A 20,941-nucleotide genomic window follows, 5' to 3' on the forward strand; every position below is an offset into this window, starting at 1 on the left:
TTTATTCCTGTTGCGAATAATAGCTAGTATATATTTATGCAGAAAATAACAACATTGATGTGTAATTAATTATACATAGGACTCTTTCCCTTCAATATTCTTATTCAATACATAAAAAGTGCATAAAATGCTCGTCGAGGGCTTGTTTGGAATATTGAATAAGGCAGAGCCAGGTAGGGGCTGGTGAATCAACCTCCTGTACCAGGCCAATCTCCATATGTTGGAGGATAACCATTTCCTTGAAGTATCCTTCTAATTCCCTCGGGTATGTAAAGAGCTCTCCGTCCTACGCCATGCCACAAAAAACACAAATACGCATATAATTATATACATATATATATATATAGATTTACATCCACGACGCATGATATATATATGTATAATAAGAAACAAAATTGGCATTGATAAATTTTGAGTGATGGATGTATACGAACCAAGTGTAATTGCTGGAAATGCTTTGGCGGCGGTGGTGGTGGCAGTGGCAACCTCGGAGGAGGTGATGAGAAGTAGGAGGAGTAGCGCTGCGATGGCTTGAGGGGTCCTGGAGATAACCATTTTGATTGTTAGGCAAGCTTACTGGGTTACTTGTGTGTGGACATAAATAACATATCAATGGATATGTAATATTTATAGGGGAAAAAACAAGGAGTTAAATACCAGAAATGCCCTCTTTATAGTTCATGGACCCCACAATCAATTTATTTTTATTTTAAAAAAATTGACATTCATTGGAAAAATCAATGGACAACTGGACAAGCTTTTTTTGAAAAGGACAACTGGACAAGCTAAATGGACCTACAAAGTGATTAAGAAATATCTTGGCATTTAATCCTAAAAAAATATCTTCCATGAGGCATGAGTAGTAGTCCGGAAAAGCTAAATGGAAATACAAGTGATTAAGAGGACGAGTGGTCCATTATTTCATCACTCCTCTCACTTCCTCCTCTTGTAATGATCTAATCATGGCTGATATTGTAGGAGTTGCCTATCTCATATTGGTATCTGAATAAAGTTTTTCCTCCCTTTTGATTTAAAAAAAATATAATAATAAAAAAAAATGAACACTTCCTGTGTTTTTGGTTTTGGCCATTTCGACATGCACTCCATTCGATTCAAATGGAAAGATTTGTATCTCTATGCTTTATTTTTGTATCATCGTTGGTTTTTTTATTCATTGCTCGTCATTTGACTAACATATGACAAAACGGCCTCGTTTTGATCTTTATGTAAAACAGGTTTGAAACGACAACGTTTTAACTTATTACAATTGAAGAAAAAAAACTCAAATAAAGTATTATTTATTAATTAAAACCCCCGCCTTCAAGCTTTCAAGTGCTCCGAATCCAGACTCCCTCCCCAGAGACCAAAATTGCCTTGATCAGAACATGGATGAAGAGCTCGAGGACCTTCAAGATGATCTCGATCTAGGCGACGACCAATTCCTCAAAGAATACATGTCTCACTTATGTCTCTTTCTCTGATTCACCATCAAACTTCACTCAATATTTTCCAAAGCATGTTTGTATGTGTTGTTCTTACATTTGAATTTTGGGTTTCTTAGTTCAATTGGTGTTTTTGACTGTTGTAAATTTCATCCCACTCATACCAACAATATTGCCCGCTTTGGGTTGTCCAATTCTCGTGAATACATCAGGCCTGCTCGGATTTGTTTCTACTTAAGCCCAAGTAAACGGATTAAACCCAACTCATTTAAGCCTAGAAAAATGCATTATTGGTAGAGTGGGGGGACTTGCCCTTGTAAAGGGGATTATTTACCTACATCTTTTGATGTGGTATTTTAACTTTCCCCCGCTTTTGTGGGCCGGATTAGATGCGGTGTCGTTTGTATTATTTATTTTGATTTTTTTATAAATTTTATTAAGTTAAAATGATGTGTTTTATGCTTTTTTGTTGGTGCAATGGATGGAAGGACCAACGATAATGCAAAAACAAAGTATAGAGAGTGTAATCTTTCAATTTGATTTGGAGGGGGTGCATGTCAAAATGACATAAACCATAAGGGATCCCGCTATTTTTTTTTTTTTTTGCAACAGATCCAGCCGACCTTCATTGAGAAGAGCGAACCACCCCTCCTCTTAAGTTATTTCTAACATCTTCAAAACTCACATCGTTGAATTGACAAAATACTTACTACCAAAACCACATAAAGATGCCATGATCGAGAGTTATTTGTATATGAATCATTCAAGTTAAGGAATATTGATAAAATTAAACGTGTATTGTCCTCTTTCAGCTATGTGTCCGTATGAATCTATTTTAGAATGGCCATTAGAATTGTGTTAGGCTCAAAAACCTCATTCGTGTTTAAAAGTTGCAATACCTTTATTTATATACTAATACCACTCAATTAAATTATATCAATCCAATATGAGAAATTAGGCTTGAGAAAATACTCAACAGGAGTTGGACTATTCAACTCTCCAAATAGTTAAGCCCCACCCACCCCACTCCTCTCTCCCCCTTTTTTAGCCAACATCATCAACCCCATTTTTCACCTTGAATGGGTCAAAGCAAAAAATCTGATGAATAGAAGGAAAGGAGACCAGAAAGATACGCGGACGACTTGACTATAGTATAGGTCGGATATTTCCGTGAGCAGTAAGCAGCGGATCTCCCCTTATTTTATTTTGGGAAAGCTGGTGGCCGCGTGTGAATTCTTTCAAGGCAAGGGGCGGCCTGATGATGTGTACTACCAAATTGCATGGTATTTCTTTCAAACTGATGTGAAACATCTAAGAATCTGAAGAAATCAAATTTGTTACGGAATAAAAAAAAATCAGCACTTAAAACAACTGGGTCACTGAATGATTTGACTCGTTTCAATGTGTCCGTAAAACTTGAAGAGATATTGTCCATTCTGAATCTAAGACTGTACGGTTTTGTCCCTATTAGTTTAGAGAGATTGAATCTTTACTTATAAATGACATCAATAGTTTTATCTTTATCTTTGTCATAAAGAAAATTAAAAAATAAATTGCCCTGTTTAATAATATTTTCTCTTCCTATTAAAAGAATAAAAAATAAAACTAAAGGGACCTACAAGTGATTAAGAAGAAGCTTAACCTAGGGCTCATGGAATCTGTAGGAACCACTCAATTCTATTAAGATGATAAGGCCATCATCACATCTTTGAATTGTCAAGAAAAAAACTTGTACCCAAAACAAACTCGGTGGCTATATAGGACAATGCTAGAGGCTCTTAAAATTTAACCCTAAAAAATCTTCAAATCTATATGACATTAAAATAGTCATTGATTTAAAATACACATGTAGGGTCCATTTCAAATCCAACAATCCACATTAAGTGAGAGTCTTTTGAGATTAATTTTTGGGGGTGTCAAGCATTATCTATTAATTAATTGGGTTCACAATCGCTAGACTTTGACCCCTAACAGTGAACATAACTACTCTAATACTTTTCTTCAAAAATAATTCTCTCCATTTCTTTCTCAGTAGCACTAGGTAGCTCATAATAGTGGTAAGTCATGGGAGCCAAAGTCTCTTTAACGAAATTTTAAAACATTTTAACTCTTACATGTTATATTTTTTTAAAAAAATTACATATTCGGAATCAGCGCATAAAGCTCTTTCTAATATGATCCATTGTCGATGAGTTTTATCGGATAAATCTTAATTACATTGTTTTTTTCAATGAAAGTTCAAAAACAAATATATTCAGAAATAAAACAATGAATTCAATACTGTGCTTTAAAAAACAATGGAATCTATATTAAAACAATAAATTTTGGACAATTAATTCTGAGATAAAAGAGTGGAATAAAGCTATTCCATTAATTAAATCAATGAAATAAATCTATTGAGCTCCCATGAGTTATTAAACTGATGGGATACACGTAATTTTCGTTTCTTTAAAACTTATGTAAAAACATCTTAAAAACATTTCTTCTATCTAAATATTGAGTCAGAAAGTCATCAAATTTGTTGGCAAACATTTCAAGTCAAATAATCTACCCCTTTGACGAATTACTTCTATCTTTATATTGAGTCAGAAAGTCATCAAATTTGTTGGCAAACATTTCAAGTCAAACAATCTACCCCTTTTGACGAATTACTTGCTAAGTTGGCTTGGAGATGAATCCGTTCAATTCAAGAATTCAAGTTCCACATTAACACGGGCGAATAGTCAAGGTATTTCCAAAAAAAAAAAAACAGAGACAATCCAAAAGGAAAAGCAGGGACATCTGCAAATAACAAGTATATGTTATGAAGTCTTACAGTAATGGAACCTTAATACATGTAAAAAAATTTGGTGTTATTTTTAACGAGACGATATTTTTAACATTGGTCATATTTTCCAAAGACAATGCTGTTATTTTTTCTTATAAATAGACTTGAGAGACTCTGCATAAAATTATCCATGTAGGGAAGATTCGCTGATCTAACCAGAGTCCATAATTCAGAATCAGCCAAAACCCATGAAGATTGTTCATCTATTACTGTTTTTCTTTCAAATCTATGCTCACAGTAGCCTAACTGAAGTGGAAGGCTTGAATGCTACCACAGACATGGAATCCCTTTTATGGTTTAAACTCAAAATTTCAGACCCTCAAAATGCTCTCTCTGGGTGGACACAAAATTCTTCTCACTGTACTTGGTATGGTGTTTCCTGCTTCACAAACAATGAGAGAGTTCAATCACTCAACCTCACAGGGCTTGGTCTCTCAGGCTCAATACCACCTCACCTCACCAACCTCACCTCCCTCCAAAGGCTTGATATTTCAAACAACTCCATTGATGGAACAATACCAGTCTCTCTGTCTGATTGTAAGAACCTCACAGAGATCCATTTAGGCTTCAACAAACTCACTGGAACCCTTCCATCACAACTGGGTCTTCTGCGAAAGCTCGAAATTCTCGACTTTTCTGTCAATAATCTTACTGGTGTGATCCCTCCAACATTTGGGAACCTCTCCTCTCTCACTCATCTTTACCTCTCAAGAAACCAATTTCATGGTGATATTCCAAGTGATCTGGGAAGTCGTCTCGTTAATCTGCTCCATCTTCAGCTCTCTCAGAATCACTTCACCGGGGAGATTCCGTCGTCTGTTTACAATATTTCTTCTTTGGAGTTCTTGTCTGTAACAGTGAACAATCTTTCAGGGAAGTTACCTGAAGACATAGGCCTTAAACTTCCAAATCTCAAACAACTCTTGATGGCAAAAAATATGTTTTCAGGAATGATACCAAGTTCCATATCAAATGCTTCACAGCTTCAAGTTCTCGACCTCTCCGCAAATCAGTTTGAAGGACCAATTCCTGTATTCAACAACAATAACAAACTCACTAAGCTTGTTCTTGGTATGAATGGTCTCACTTCTGATACAGCTCTCAATATTCAGTTCTTTGAATCTCTCAGAAATTCTACTCAGCTTGAACTTCTAATGATCTTCTCAAACCAACTTTCCGGAGAGCTTCCAAACTCCATTGCCAATCTCTCAAGGAGTCTCCAACAATTCTGCATTGCAGACAATATGTTCACTGGTGTTTTCCCTCAAGAGATTGGAGGGTATCCTGATCTAATATCATTATCTGTGGAACAAAATTCTTTTACAGGAAAGATACCCGAGTCCATAGGAGCACTAAAAAATCTGGAGAATCTTGCCGTGTTCGAAAACAACTTCTCCGGAGCAATTCCGGACATATTTGGGAACTTTACACAACTTTTTCAACTCTCGATGGGGCACAACCAGTTCTCCGGTGGAATTCCGATGAGTATCGGAGAATGCCATCAACTAAGCACGCTAGTCCTGGAGGCAAACAAACTCAGTGGTAGTATACCCAAGAAGATATTTGGGCTTTCTGGCTTGAGCAACTTGTACATTGGACAAAACACATTCCATGGTCAACTTCCTGCTGAAGTTGGTAACTTGAAGCATCTGCAATATCTTGATCTTTCTGCTAACCGGTTATCAGGAAATCTTACAGCATCAATCGGTAGTTGTTCGAGTTTGCAGGGGCTTTACATGGGAAGAAACAATTTCAGTGGCTCCATACCAAGTTCATTCGGAAATTTAAAGTCGCTGGAGGAATTAGACCTTTCATCAAACAATCTCTCTGGTTCAATACCTGAAGAGTTGGAAGACATTCCTCACTTGTTGAGCTTGAATCTTTCTTTCAATCATTTGGAAGGAGAAGTTCCAAGAGAAGGCGTGTTCACGAACGTTAGCGCTCTATCTCTCGAAGGTAACAATGAACTCTGCACTACAAGCAAACAAGAGGTAGCAGAAGAGTTAGGACTCCCTCAGTGTTTGTTGGCAAAGAAAGTTAAAAAACATCTGCTCCTCAAGATCTTTGCACCAGTTGCTGGTGCCGCTCTGTTGATCAGCATGATGTGCATTGTTTGGTCATTGATGTCCAGAAAGAAGAAAAACAATAAGGATAAATTCAGTTCCTTGTCTCGGAAGGGATTGCCACCGAAGATATCCTACGCGGATATCCAGCTCGCTACGAAGAATTTTGCAGCAGAAAATTTGATTGGGAAGGGAGGATTTGGGTCTGTTTATAAAGGTGTATTCAGCAGCAAATTAAACAGTGACTCTGCTGTTGACACTATCCTTGCAGTGAAAGTACTTGACTTGCAACAAAGAAAAGCTGCTAAGAGATTCAACGCGGAATGCGAAGCTCTTAGAAATGTTAGGCACAGAAACCTTGTGAAGGTGGTCACTTCATGCTCTAGCATTGATCATAGTGGGAATGAATTTAAGGCCTTGGTGATGGAGTTCATGTCATTTGGCAACTTGGATAAGTGGTTGTACCCCGACAACGCTGAATCCGAGCTCTGTCTATCTTTGTTGCAGCGACTAAATATCGCGATAGATGTAGCTTCAGCAATGGATTACTTGCACCATGACTGTGATCCACCACTTGTCCACTGTGATCTGAAACCTGCAAATGTACTTGTTGATAGCAATATGGTTGCTCATGTTGCAGATTTCGGATTGGCTAGGTATATTTCCCGAGATCCATCCGAAAATGAGAGTAGTACAGTCGGATTAAAAGGCTCGATCGGTTACATTGCTCCAGGTAAAAGGACTTTCCACATTGAATTTTATGCAAGCCAAAGTTGTGAAAATGTTTGTGCCTTAACTTCTTGTGATTTGTTTTTTAGAGTATGGTATGGGTGGCAAAGCTTCTACTTGTGGTGATGTCTATAGTTTCGGAATCCTACTGCTCGAGATATTCATTGCAAAGAAACCGACAGATAAATTGTTCGAGGAAGGTTTGAGCCTAAACAAATTTGCATTAGCAGTGGACAAGAACCAAATCTTGAATATCGCTGATCGTAGGCTGTTCGGGGATGAAGAAAGTTCAATGCAGAGCATAAGCACTAGTTACTCCAGCCATAGCAATGGCACCAGCAGCAACAGCAGCAACAACAAACGTGAAGAGTGTTTAGCTTCGGTGATAAAAGTGGGTATTTCTTGTGCCTCTCATTCTGCGAAAGAGCGTTTAACCATGAGAGTCGTGCTGCATAAGTTGCAGGAGATTAGAAGGTCTGTTTTGGAGTTTGACAGATAAAAGAGTATGAAAGATGCCTAATCTATGTATTATCTCTTGTATGTTTGACAGATAAAAGAGTATGAGATGTGTTTTCTTACATCGCTTGTGTTATCCAAGCGGTGTTAGACACTAAATCTAGAAATAGAGTTCCCCGTCGAAATCATTTATTGCAATTAGTTTATGCAATCTTTTCATTCATTCTAGAGTTCTAAAAGCATTTTAGAGAGTTCATAAAAGAGAATGATGCCATTTTGATTCATCCGAGACACACAAACTTACTGCTTCCATTGTGTTATCCTGGAAGGCTTCCGTATTAACCAGAAGCATTAGTGAAAAACGAATTCAGTTAGGAGAAAGTGTTCAACACTAGACTTGATCATTAAAGTATGTTTGGTATGTTTGTTTTACATGCATTTCCTGCTTTCATTTCCGGAAAACAGAAAACTACCTTGAAAACACGTTTGATCATCCAAACTTTTAACCTTATTAGACAAAAAAAAAAAAAGGATATATGCATAATGACAAATAGTACAATATCAGATCAAGTTTTATGCACAAACAAGAATTAGAAGCAGAAAAAAACATCCGTAGCCTCTAATGAAATGAAAAACCATAGCCATACCATTAATCTGATACATTTTTCTGAAGCCGACAACCGAGAAGATCTAAACTATGATTGCTTGTATTACACAACAACAAAAGGAACTGCAAAAACTCAAGATCTTCAACTTCTTTACAACTCAAGATCCCATTTATTCTCAGCAATTCAAAAAAATCAACCTCTTCTTTTCTGTTCAGGTTTCTTTCTTCATTTATGTATAAACCCAAAAAAGGTAACTCAAACATGCATGTCAAAGTACCTTATTCTCACCTTCTTGTGTTGCTTGTAGAATGTAGAATGTGCTGTTGCTTGTAGCTAAGAATGGTTGCAGATCACGGGGACTGAATGACGCATGTGAAACAGTGAAACTTTTCTCCAAACCATCTTCACCGGTCAGGGATGGAGGGAATTAGAGAGTCAGTCTCCAATAACTTCACAATCTGGTTCATTGTTGGCCTAGCTTGTGATAATGGATGTGAAGATAGAACTGCAACCAGAATATACTTCTCCATAATGTCAGGAGGACCCAATTCAGGCATGGTTTCATCGATAACAGCTAAGGTTCTATGTTCCCTTACTAGCGACCAGGCCCAATCTGTCAAAAGTGAAGTTTCACCATTGTCAGCAGAAGTAAATGCTTCCTTCCCACTCAATAGCTCGAGAAGCACGACCCCGAAACTGTAGACATCACTTTTCTCTGTTAATTGACCATACAAAGCATACTCTGGGGAAACATAACCAAGAGTACCAGCTACCTTTGTGCTCAAATGAGAAAATCCGTCAGGAGTGAACTTTGCAAGCCCAAAATCAGCCAGTTTTGGCTCAAATGCTTCATCAAGCAGAATGTTGCTGGCTTTGACATCCCTGTGAATGACAGCAGGATTTAGCCCAAAATGCAAATAGGCCAACCCACGAGCAGTTCCGATGGCAATCTTTTGACGAACTGGCCAACTAAGTTTTTTCTTTCCCGGTTGAAAAAGATGGTCGTGGAGGCTCCCATTCTGCACCAAATCACAAACAATGATTCTTTGGCATCCCTCCGCAGGTGCTGCTGTGGTACAATATCCTCTCAAAGTAACAATATTCGCATGCCTTACGCTAGCAAAAACCTCAACCTCATGTGCAAAATTTGCATCACCGATGGCAGAACAGTTCTTGAACCTTTTCAATGCAACCATGGTCCTATCCTCCAATATACCTTTGTAAACATTCGCGTATCCTCCCATTCCAATAATTTTGTCCCTTGAGAAATTGTTTGTAGCTTTCTTGATTTCCTCAATTGTGAACTTAGTGATTGCACTATTTACACTACTCATTTCCATCTCCAAATGTGAAACCATCTCATCATGAGCCATGTTTCTTTTCCATTTACTTTTTCTTTTTATCAATCTCTTCTTTCTTCTGCTGATAAACCAGACAATCACAACTCCCCCAAACAAGCCACAGGTACACCATGCCAGACCCCACCACATTTCAGTCAGATGTTTCTTCTTTGCATGAGAATTTCTCGGATCAAAACTAATCGATAACAAGCATCTAACAGTGTTTGAATCAGTTGGTCCATCTCTATTAGCTACTGCAGCAGCATATACGTATGGATATGAAGCACAATCCGAAGTATTGGAAACACCAGGACCAGTAAAGTGAGCTGTCTGAACACGAGACAAAGTGCTCAGACATGAAGCACAAGAGGAGTTATCCGCTAAAGACTGGTTACAAGAAAGCCTAATATCTTGTAATTCAGAATTGGTAATTAGAGTTTCAAATTGTGATTGAGTTGAAACATTCAAACAACCCTGTGCGATCAAACCGGCGTTAAATCCACAAGTGGATTGCAAGTTGAACTCAGGAATGAACTCGTGAACTAAATCTAGATAGGAGTTCCAACATGCATCTGAAGTATTAAAAGGTGGATAGAAGTACCCGGTCGATTTAAGGTAATATGATCGAATCAATCGAGTTGAGTGAACAATCGCTTGGCACTCTGTTGGAACATCAACAAAAGCAAGTCGCTGGAGGTTGTTGATCATTAATTCTCGTTGAGACCTGAAATCCAAGGGACAGGTAAAGTTGCTGAGTTGTCTTCTTGGGTTTTCATTGTCACCTGCTGAGCAAAAACTAGCATTAAAGAAACCGAAGCCTTTCCCAAGAAGAAGAAAGATCATCAAATATGGCATGCTCATGATCCTATGTTTTCTTGGTTGGAACTGATGATTCTGACCTTCTTTTCAGAGCTTGTGGAGGTGTTATACTTTCTGTATTTAACAAATGGAATGTAACGGTTGTCATTGAAGGGAGCTAAATATTATAATGGAAAACAAAACAACGAAATATGTTTCTTTCAACTTCTGATGACAAAGAGCACCCAAAGTCAAGGAGGCAATAATTTTGGTTCAAAGACAAGCACTAACACAGTTTCTTTCCTTTCTGTTAGTGCTAAATTCCTCTGGTCAACGACCATTTTATTTTGTTTGCTTGAAAGAAAAATATAGTAAAATCTGAAATGGGCATAATTCCCTGGAAGATTTGGTCAATGGGACAAAGGCACTGTAACTTCAGAAGCTGAGACTGTGAACATACTCTGTTTAAGTCAAATTACAAGGTTAACCAAAAAGAAAAGTAAAAGACTAAGTCAACCTTTACAAGCATTAGTTGTTCAATTAAGTATCTAGCACCAACCAAATCACAAGTGAAACACACTTTTATTCAGAAACTCTCCACTTCAGAACTGGCATTGATATCAGATATTGCACTTAAATTCAAGCCATTATTGATCCCTATATATTTCACTGTCAGGATTGAACTAAAACCAGATGTGAAACTGAATTATGAGCGGAGCCGAACCTGGAGCCGAATGAAGACCACTTCGAATGTCTGATCGATCACCTGTTAAAAGTTAAAATAATTAAATACTCCACCTGGCTGTCTGACAAAACATAGGCTAGTACAACGATTACTATTCAATTACAAATGAGCAACTCCAAGGGGAGTGCTAGATGGGGTGCTATATGGTTTTAACTACCAAAATAGCACCTCCCCTTTGGAGTTGCTCTTACAAATGACTGAAATGAGCAACAACTTCTAGCTACTCTAGCACTGCAGTTTCTTATTTGTATGTCTGCTTGCATTTTTTTTCTCAAAATTATCAGACTTTAAAGTTACAAAACAAATAAATTGGAAAAACAACTCAAAGAATACCCTACCGTTATATCAGTATCAAAAGAATCATTCTGCACATTCCTGTTCTGGTTTTTTTGTAAATGGATGAGAGCTCAATGTCTTATATTAATCAACTACATTTTTCTTTACCATTTAGAGTGGATTGTTGCTCATAGCTAATAATGATTGCAGGTCACAAGGACTAAACCTTACACTTGAAGCAGCAAAGCTTTTGTCTACACCATCTTCCCTGTTGCTAAGATTGAAAACGGATGATGGGAATAGAAGGAATTGCAGAGTCAGTCTCCAATATCGTCACAATCTGGACCACTGTCAGCCTAGCATGCAATAGTGGATGAGAAGACAGAACTCCAACCAGAACATACTTCTCTCCATAACTTCAGGAGGACCCAATTCGAGCATGGTTTTGTCGATAACATCAAATTTTCTACCTTCCCTTACTAGTGATCAAATCCAATCTGTCAAAAGCGAAGTTTCGTCCTTGTTAAGTGAAATAACTGCTTCCTTCCCTCACAATAGCTCAAGAAGCACAACCCCAGAACTGTAGACGCCCTATCAGTTAATTAATTGCCCATGCAAAGGATACTCTGAGGAAACGTAACCAAGATTACCCATTACGGTGGTGCTCAAATGCGATAATCCATCAGGAGTAAACTTTGCAAACCAAAATCAGCCAGTTGTGGCTCAAATGTCTCATTTAACAGTAGATTACTAGCTTTAACATCTCTGTGAATGATTGATGCCTGCACAACAAAATGTAAATAAGCTAATCCTGTGAGCATTTCCAAGGAGAATCTTTTGACGAACAGGCCAACTCAGTTTTCTCTTTACCGGACCAAAAAGATGGCCATGGAGGCTCCCATTCTACACCAAATCACAACCAATGATTCTCTGGTGTCCTGATGATTTCTGAAATCACCTCTGCGTTACGATAGCCTCTTAAAGCAACAAGGTTCACATGCCTAAGGATGGCAATAACATCTCTTCTGAGCAAAAATCTTATCTGCTGCAGAAGAACAGTTCTTGAACCTTAGTCCCATCCTGCAATACCCCTTTGTATAAGTTTCCGTATCCTGCCATTCCCATTACATTGTCCCCAGAAAAATTGTTTGTAGCCTTCCAGATTTCGTCAATCATGTGCTTAAACCAAGCTAACAATTGTGCTGTTCAGTTTCATCTCCAAATGTAAAGAAATCACTTTTGAGCTCGCATTTCTCCTTATTTTCCCCCATCTCATTCTTTTCCATGCCTCATTGTTTCTTCTCAAAATAAACAAGAACATCAAAAGGCCCCACATAAGCCATGGATAAAACCTATCATTCCCCACCATATCACAGAGTTGTGTTTCTCCCTCTCATTAGCATTTAAAACCAAATGAAAACAAACACAATGCCGTGTAGAAATCCATAGGTCCGTACCTATTAACCACTCCAGCAGCATTAACTTTGGATACGAATCACAATCCAAAACATTTGAAACATCAGTGCCAGAAAACTAAGCTGCCTGAACCAGAGCCAATGTACTCATACACGATGCACGAAAGGAGTTATCCTCAAAACAATGACTCCAATCAAACCTAATATCTTGTAACTCAGAACCCCCAGTTAGACTCTCAAACCGCATTCGACTTTTGATGTTCAAGCAACTATGTGTCATCAAACCGGCATTAAACCCACAACTGGATAGAAAATCAGAATCGGGTCTGACTTCGTGAATCAAATCAACATATGAATCCCAACATGAATATGAGGCATTATTGGGTGGATAGAAGTACCTGGTGCTTTGAAGATAAATTGATCGAAACAAACGAGTTGAGAGAACAATGGCATCAACATACATCACTGGTAAGGGACCCCTTGTTGGCATTATTTCCCTTTGAGCATCGAAGTTCAGCGGACAAATAATGTTGTTGCTGTTGCTGCTGCTCACTAGGTTTCTTCTTCCATTGTGACTAAGCTAAGCAAAAAGTAGAGTTGATAAAATAACTAAAGAATAACAACCCAAGAAGAAGAAGAAAGGTCACATTTTTATGTGATTGACAAATGACAAGAGGCCCTCTCAATTAGATTCAATGAAACCATACAGAAGAATATTTATATTTTATACTAAGGTTGTGAAAAAAATCATGTCAAACCGAACCAACCATTTGAGAGGTTATTATCAAATATACGTTAGTGAGGACTGATCGAAAAATCGAGTAATGAATTGAAAAATTGAAAAAACAAAAAACTATTGATAACCGATTGAACGATGAGTCCAACACATCCACTTATAAACTAGCAATTCAAATGCTAATTTTCCAATGTAGTTTTCTGTACACACAACACACACTTGTCTTTGGGAGTCATTCACACATGGCCTTTTCCAACACAGAAAAGTGTAGGGTATTTTAAAAGAGTGAATGCACAAATTCACCAACTAAAAGGGTGTGTGTTTGTGTATGTATAGGTGTCTAAGATGTCTAGAGCAAGTGACGCAGGAGTATTTTCTAGTGAAAAAAGCAAGCTTCAAACCCTCTTCAAGGTCACTAGACGAATTTATGGTTTTTTGTATTCCAAATACTGATCAAGAATAATTTTTCACTTGTTTAGCTGTAGCTTGAGAGGCAGGTTTTGGTCGCAAAGGGGTCTATGTCCATGTAATGATGCAAAATGGGTAATTGTCATTAATAGTCAAATACTACAGAGTGAAAAATGGTATTTTTGTCTCTTCTTTTATCTTGTTTACAGTTTCAACACCATTTTTTATCCAACTAATATATTCTGTTTCTAGGGGTAAAAAATTTATGCAGAGTTTAGCAGAAACTTACAAGCACTGGAACTGTGTTGCAACATTAGACAACTTTAGCCATTAAATATGAAACATTTGGTATCAGAAACACAATCTGTAAATCCATAATAAACAACACAACTAAACAGAATGGACTAAAATAATAGGCTACTGAAAATCAAACTATTCTGGATTCAACATGCTCGCTCGTAACTTCTGAAGAACCTCTACTTTTGCTGCTAGTGGCCTCAACTTTTCAACCAGTTCCGTGATCTCCATGCAGTAATTTGCGATGGCCTCATCGATTTTCGCAATGCTCCACTCTCCTGACTCAATTTCTTTTCCTTTAGTTCTGTCAGAATCCGGGGCTGCAATTCTCGGTTCATCTTCTATTTCTTTGCCCTCAACTATGCTGTCGGAAGGCAACTGTGATGTAGATGCTTCAAGTCCTTTTCGTTCCTGATAACGCAAACAATGTAGCCATGTCAATTGTTTTCGAATTCGAATATAAGAGAGGGGGAAGGAAATTTCTAAACTTCACAGATGAACATACCTCTGATAGCAGACATTCAATATGAATAACGTATGTGCACTTCTCACAGTAATAAACATGATGTCTTGGATTCCTTTCATTCTCACAAGCATCACAGTAATAATCTCCCGAATCATCTTCCACGAACGAATCAATAAGCGTTAGGGGATGGGAATGATACTTATGTTTGACAGTAGTCGGTATTGGTAAACATTCCAGATGTATACTGTAATTGCACTCTAAACATCGATAGAAAGAACCATCACAAACCCGATTACCTGCATTGCAGTGAAAAGTTCCATTCACATATTTAGCTTCAAAGTAAAAAAGACTATGCTCATGGAGCTCATGCCTTAGCGGAGGCGTTAAGGTCTTTGCGCATTGGATATGGAAATCAAGTTTGCATCCATAACAAGTATAATCAATACCCCTGATCTGCCATTGACAGGCTTTGCAACAACAGTACTCCAAAGGTACTAAACCGTAAAGATCGTGTTGCGGATGGTAAAAGCATTTCACTTCCCTTGGCATCTCAAAACATGACTGATGGAGGAAGTAACAGCAATTTGGGCAACAATAAGCTGCACCGGAGAGAGGTAGCTCGCAACCATTGCAAACGATTCTTAATTCCTCCTTACAATTGCAGAAAACCAGTCTATGTTCATGACCGAAATGCTTCTTGATTTCTATATTTTTCTCTTTTGATGGTTTGGCTTTATGAATGTTTGTTTTTGAGGTAGCAGTAGGACACTTGACATCAAGACTAAAGAGGCAGAGCTCACAGTGGTAGACAATGCCGGAGCAAATATCTCTGCATCCATCACAAACAAAGAGCTTGTGGAAGGGATGTTTACGCTCTAATGATGAAAAGGCACTTGTGTACATGATTTATGGAGTTGAAACTCACATTTGGGATAGAACTTACATTGATATGTTGGAGTATTAGATATGGGTTCATTGCAAGCACCACACCAACCATGAGAAATAATACCCTTAAAGATCAAGAAATGAATGTGACTGATATGAAATACTTCCTCCTCCTCCGTCTCCTTCTCCTCCTCCTCCTCCTCTTTGTCCTTGTCTTTCTGCATCTCCATCTGTGTTGTAGTTGTAATTAGTGTACAAAAAACCTTTTATGCCTTGATCTACCATTCTCAATGTCAACGCTTCTATTCTTCAAACATGTTAGATAAGGTTGTTCATTTATTATAAAGTCATGAAGATGAACAATTGAAGATTAAAATACAACTTCTTCCCCTAGGAACCTGCCCTTCTTTTCAAAATTTATTTAGTTTTCAAAACAAGTGGGATGGTTGATGATAATTGTCTATTCACATGCTAAGACTATTCCAAATTTGAGAAGCTGTGATGCTTCATTTGTTGTTGGATTAATATCATCGTGTGAGGCAGCAATGGCTTATTATGCTTCGTTTGTTGTTGGACAAATTAAAACTTGCCACGTTAATGTTAGTGACACAATCTAGACAATCATGCTGTGACTCTAGTTATTACGCACCACAACAAAGCGTCGTGTGGCTTTCCAAATTCCTCCAAATATTTGAATTCACGAGACCCACCAACTCTTCTCCCTCCCAAAACGCACACTCCGGAACAGTTGTCTCAGTCTCTCCACCATCAAAACCCTAGCCGAACCCCAACCCTTCATATCCCCAATCCGAAAAATCTAATCTTTACCACAAATTTTTTAGAGATGACCAAAAAGAAATCGAACCCACAATCTAAGCACCTCAAGAACCAAGAAGAAGCCGCCGTTCTGGACCAACCCAAAGCCTTATCCACTCAGTCCTCCATGGACGATCATGAGGAGAAGCTTCAAAATCTGAAATCACTTAACTCTCTTATTCTTAAAGAGACCGTTCAGAAGAGACAGCAGGTTGAGTCTCTGGTGAAGGCGAAAGAGGGGTTGCAGGCTGGGTTGACTCTAGCCGGCGAGGAAAATGTGGGTTTGATGTTGGAGAAGGATCTGTTATTGGTTTTTGTGGAGACCCAGATGGGTTTTGAATTTGATGGGTTGGTGAGACAGAGGAGTGAGAGTGAGAGTGTGATTGGATTGCTGAAGAGCGAAATGAACGGGGTGATGAGTGATCTGGAAAGCGAGAGGGGCAAGTTGAGGCAGGTTTGCCAAGAAAGGGATTTGTTGAAGGGGGAAATGGCAAAGTTAAATAGGGAATATGAACTGCTATTGGAGGAGAAACTAGAGAGGGAGGAAGATATTGAGGCCATTAGAAGGGAAAGTGAAGTGGTTAAGATTAACTTAGGGGAAATGGAAATAGTTACTGAAAATATGAAGAGAGAGATTGAAAGTATTGTGAAAGAAAAGGAGGAAATTGAGGGCGAGAAAAAGGGGCAGATACTTGTGATTTCTGAGTTGGAGAAAGAAGTACAGAAGCTGAATGAGATAATACGGAATTTGGGGAAGGAAGGTGAAGTTGTACACAAGAAGGCTCTAGATTTGGAGAAGATTTATAGTCAGGCTATGGAGCAAAAAAGGGTAAGAGAGAATGAGTTTGATGCTTTGGTTGCAGAGAAGAAAGAGAAAGAAAATGCATTCCAGAGGTTAAGGGAGGACAAGTATTCATGTGAGACGTTGTACAGGATGGCACAAATGGAAATAGAGAATTTTAGGGAATCAAGAGAGAAATTGATTCAAGAGAAAAATGAAATTGAGGAGGCGAAACTTGGCAAAGACCGTGAAGCTGTTGAGTTACACAAAGAGGTTGGTGAGTTAAGAGACATTATATCTGAATTGCAAGAGTCGTGCAGAAACCAAGAAGAGGGGAATAATCAATTGTTGTCTGAAATCAGCCGCTGTAGAGATGTCAATGCTCAAGTAATGTTTGAGAGGGATGAGGCTCAAAAGGCTCTGGATGAGGAGAGAAAGAACATAGTGGATTTGAGGTCAAGGGTTATGGAAATAGAAAAAAAGATGGAAGGTACTGTTGCAGAGTTGGCTTGTGTAAGCAGTTCACGGGAGAAGCTAATTGAGGAAAAGGGGGAGATGGAAAACCAAATGAGACTGGTTTGTGAGGAAAAGGATTTATTGCAAAAGAATCTATTGGAGGTTCGACAAGGAATTTGTGATTTAAGGGCTAAAATGGAAGCCCTTGAATTTCGTTCAGAGCGGGCATTGACCATGTTGAAGAATACTGCTGCATTTGTGCGTCTAGAAAAGAATGGAGAGGGAGTACTTAATAATGAACAGAAGCTGGCAGATCAGATGGAGTCATATGCAGCTGAGCTGGAAGCCATCAAGGATGCATTCACAGACAAAGAGATGGCAGTGAAGGATTTAAAGCAGCAACTTGAGTGTATGCAGAATTCTCTTGCGCGGGCACATAAGAGGAAGAGCTTATGGACTGTGATATCTTCAGCCACAACTATTTTTGCTGCAGCATCTGTTGCATATGCTGCCAAAGGACGCTGAGTAATTTGGTTTTTCCTTCAATTTTTGCTATTAGAACTTGGTACTTTCAGTTTTAGAATCAACTTTTTTTTAGATCAACTTGATGGGAAAGATAATGCCATTTTGGTACTTTTTGAGCTTCTGCCTGAGAATAATGTTTTTCAATCATTCATGAAATCACAGACTTATATGTGATTGTCAACTTCTTCTTGAATGATGAGAAATTTCTGATAATTCTATTATAAATCTACCTATTCCTATCTTGTGATGTTAGCTATTTCTCTCTTGATTTTCTTAGTTTTTGTGCTTTTTCGTATTTGTATCTATACTTTCGTTGCTGCTCACTTGCCTCCTACATCTTGTTCTTCTTATTAGTTGTGGATCCTAAATAAGTGAAAAACAATTGAAGGCTGTGAGTATCTCAAGAGGAGTCGATATCTTCTATGCATCCACTTGATTAGATATTCTGCTTGATGGCTTTGAGATGTACATTTGGATATCTGTGAAAGACCTATTTGTTTAGTATTTGCTCCGATATATGATTTAAGACAAAATCTGTTCATTGAGGATATAGATAGGGGTTTTTCCACCCTTTTATGGGTGAGGGGTTCAAGTTTGCTTGAGAACGAACTGAGTATTGCTACTTATATAATCTCAGGCTTTTGTGCATTTTCTTTCACTGTACAGAGGATTTGTCACATTTGAGTACTGTTTTAGCAAAATATCAAATGACAGATCCAATTTCAATTTTTTAGCTCATGGATTTGCAGTGATATATCTATCTATTTATATTTATGGTTCTCACGAAACCTTTACCAGTAGGTTGAGACTTACAACTTCAAAGGCAGAGTGGTCTAGCTGTTGATTTTCTTTTTCTGCCTTTTGTTTGTGATTGTAAATTGGCCATTGTTGGAATAAAGTTTAATGTATTGGTAACTCTACGTCTCTACCATATTGTGAAGCCAGGAAAAGCATCTTACCCCATAAAATTTCCGTCCCTTGGCATAGCTTTCTAAGCACATTATGAGCAGATATTGCCTAGATTCTTTTAACTTATTGATGCTTGGGTGCATGTGTGAGTCTCCCATAAATTTCTCTTGCCTGGAAAAACTAAGCTAGAGTGCATGTGTGAGAGTGCTTCGATACCTGATTGCATCTGTATTTGAATGCAAAGTTTTGACTTTTCGGGGTTCTAGGCCCATTTGTGAATATTAACATTCAATTATTGGAACAGCCTCTGCACACATAACATATTATGCTCCCGACCCCACCCATCACAGGATCCTTGTACACGATAGTTGTTTACCTTTATTATTTGATCAATGAGCATTTGTAGGACAATACTGTATCATGCTATCATGGGTATCAAACTTGAAATATGAATGGTGATTTGGAAGATTTGCTGAGTATTTCTATAATGTGTATAATTAGGTAGGAGTGTGAAATTTCCTGCCCCCAAATATCTCAATAATTTTACTATCTCATCCTTGAGTATGCATTTGCTTCTTATTTATACATAATTAGGCATTTTAGAAGTCGATTTGGATGATTTATGTTGGAATGTAGAACATAATAGGAAATATTCTGGTATGAACATAATTATTTTGTTCATACTTAAAGTTGAAACAAGCTATTGTATAATTTTTTAGGCTAAACAAGTCTTTCTACTTTGCATTTCGGCCTAAACAAGTCGAATCTTTTATAATGGCGTTGAAGCTACTTTGATAGAGAGGGTCAAAGGAGCCTTGATTCGAAACAGTGAAAAAATATAGCTCATATCGCCATTAGAAAACTCATGTGGCTCTGGCTCATTTGGATCCCTATCTATAAGATCTCATATCCTTGAAGTTGAATCAAGTACAGTGGGGGGACCTTCCTTGGTACAGGTTGCATTCCTATCCATTGCACACAGCTCACTTGATGAAACTGACTTCCACTTCTTTTTCTCCTCCTTTAATACATGCATTAAGTCCTTGTTTCCACTCTTGTTAGATACAATAATGTCAGTCTCTTGTCTTACTAGTGTCAGCAATGTTAGTTTTGTTTGATTCAGTTTCTTTCAAGTAGCTGTAGGGCCTCAACAATGGAAAAGGTCAATTAAATAGGTTCTCATCTTATTTATGTCTTCATCAAAGTCTTAGCTGTTTCAAGCTATTGCAGCAGCTACAAGGTTTTAATGTGGTTCCACACGGGCACAGGTCCCCGCTCCAAACCCGCCCTGTTGACAGTGTTAGTATTCCCTTCTAACACTGACAAATTTTGACCGTTACACAAACAATCCAAGTCTTTTTGTGTTTTGCCATTCAAAAGCATTTATGAGCTTATAAAGAATAAGTAAAATCAATCACAAATATGGCTGTTCTAATCACATCATTTCATTTACAGTTGCCAAAATAATGTCAATCAAGAACCAATGAAGGGAAATACTGGCTAAAAACTAGATAAGAACACCCTTGCAGCATTGAACTATATATATATATATATATGTATATAAGCCATACACAATAACATCACATTTTTCTCCTATGCACACTATAAAATTAGTTTATATAGCATCAGTAGAGAGATACCAGTGCCACACCATTAAGCACCAGATTAGAGCATCTGCATCAGTTTCTCTTAACAGATTCCCTAAAATACAGATAAAATGCCACTTTCCCCTATTTTACAGATTCTCTATCCAATCAACACAGCATCAGATTACCTATCATATTCTCTATTGCATTAAAATAATATTTATTTCTCTTTCCTTTATTTATTCTATTCATATAAATTACTTCTATTTAAAATAATAAATTAATTACATTTAAAACAATATATTAATTAAAATAATAAATTAATGTTATTAAAAATTAGAGAAAAAAATTGAGGAGAGAGAAAGAAGAGAGAGAAA

General features: G+C 37.7%; 4 protein-coding genes, 1 long non-coding RNA gene and 1 pseudogene across 5 annotated transcripts; 2 read left to right on the forward strand and 4 right to left on the reverse strand.

Moving 5' to 3' along the window:
- Positions 1–621, reverse strand: LOC120009874. Its single transcript, XR_005470755.1, has 2 exons — positions 435–621; positions 1–286 (listed from the first exon to the last, which is right to left on the reverse strand). It is a non-coding gene; the product is annotated as an uncharacterized LOC120009874 (long non-coding RNA).
- Positions 622–4,271: 3,650 nt separating this feature from the next.
- On the forward strand, positions 4,272–7,801 carry LOC120009881 (probable LRR receptor-like serine/threonine-protein kinase At3g47570). Its single transcript, XM_038860607.1, has 3 exons — positions 4,272–7,065; positions 7,151–7,556; positions 7,612–7,801. The coding sequence occupies exons 1-3, from the start codon at positions 4,458–4,460 to the stop codon at positions 7,613–7,615; spliced, it is 3,018 nt and encodes a 1,005-aa protein (XP_038716535.1). The 5' UTR covers positions 4,272–4,457; the 3' UTR covers positions 7,616–7,801.
- Positions 7,802–8,166: 365 nt separating this feature from the next.
- LOC120008785 (probable LRR receptor-like serine/threonine-protein kinase RKF3) lies at positions 8,167–12,367 on the reverse strand. Its single transcript, XM_038859157.1, has 5 exons — positions 11,516–12,367; positions 10,988–11,029; positions 8,534–10,398; positions 8,403–8,484; positions 8,167–8,247 (listed from the first exon to the last, which is right to left on the reverse strand). The coding sequence occupies exons 3-5, from the start codon at positions 10,324–10,326 to the stop codon at positions 8,167–8,169; spliced, it is 1,956 nt and encodes a 651-aa protein (XP_038715085.1). The 5' UTR covers positions 10,327–10,398; positions 10,988–11,029; positions 11,516–12,367.
- On the reverse strand, positions 11,879–12,653 carry LOC120008786 (annotated as a pseudogene).
- A 1,491-nt stretch (positions 12,654–14,144) lies between these two features.
- On the reverse strand, positions 14,145–15,796 carry LOC120009764. The gene is made up of 3 exons (XM_038860460.1): positions 15,550–15,796; positions 14,646–14,902; positions 14,145–14,551 (listed from the first exon to the last, which is right to left on the reverse strand). Exons 1-3 carry the CDS (start codon positions 15,719–15,721, stop codon positions 14,276–14,278), a joined length of 705 nt encoding a protein of 234 aa, XP_038716388.1. The 5' UTR covers positions 15,722–15,796; the 3' UTR covers positions 14,145–14,275.
- Positions 15,797–16,335: 539 nt separating this feature from the next.
- LOC120008787 (meiosis-specific nuclear structural protein 1-like) lies at positions 16,336–18,069 on the forward strand. Its single transcript, XM_038859158.1, has one exon. It carries the CDS (start codon positions 16,336–16,338, stop codon positions 18,067–18,069), a length of 1,734 nt encoding a protein of 577 aa, XP_038715086.1.
- Positions 18,070–20,941: the final 2,872 nt, after the last annotated feature.

The sequence above is a fragment of the Tripterygium wilfordii genome, chromosome 11, assembly GCF_013401445.1.
Source record: "Tripterygium wilfordii isolate XIE 37 chromosome 11, ASM1340144v1, whole genome shotgun sequence".
Taxonomy (NCBI): domain Eukaryota; kingdom Viridiplantae; phylum Streptophyta; class Magnoliopsida; order Celastrales; family Celastraceae; genus Tripterygium; species Tripterygium wilfordii.

Bases quoted from the DNA above. Each gene is read 5' to 3' on its own strand.
- LOC120009881 (XM_038860607.1), top strand. From the start codon at position 4,458: ATGAAGATTGTTCATCTATTACTGTTTTTCTTTCAAATCTATGCTCAC. The intron at 7,066-7,150 runs GTAAAAGGACTT...TTTGTTTTTTAG, and splicing joins GATCGGTTACATTGCTCCAG to AGTATGGTATGGGTGGCAAA.
- LOC120008785 (XM_038859157.1), bottom strand. From the start codon at position 10,326: ATGAGCATGCCATATTTGATGATCTTTCTTCTTCTTGGGAAAGGCTTC. The intron at 8,485-8,533 runs GTGAAGATGGTT...TGCGTCATTCAG, and splicing joins ATTCCCTCCATCCCTGACCG to TCCCCGTGATCTGCAACCAT. The intron at 8,248-8,402 runs GTACTTTGACAT...GAGTTTTTGCAG, and splicing joins CACAAGAAGGTGAGAATAAG to TTCCTTTTGTTGTTGTGTAA.
- LOC120009764 (XM_038860460.1), bottom strand. From the start codon at position 15,721: ATGGAGATGCAGAAAGACAAGGACAAAGAGGAGGAGGAGGAGGAGAAG. The intron at 14,903-15,549 runs GTAAGTTCTATC...ACTGCAATGCAG, and splicing joins TAATACTCCAACATATCAAT to GTAATCGGGTTTGTGATGGT. The intron at 14,552-14,645 runs GTATGTTCATCT...TTGCGTTATCAG, and splicing joins TTGAATGTCTGCTATCAGAG to GAACGAAAAGGACTTGAAGC.
- LOC120008787 (XM_038859158.1), top strand. From the start codon at position 16,336: ATGACCAAAAAGAAATCGAACCCACAATCTAAGCACCTCAAGAACCAA.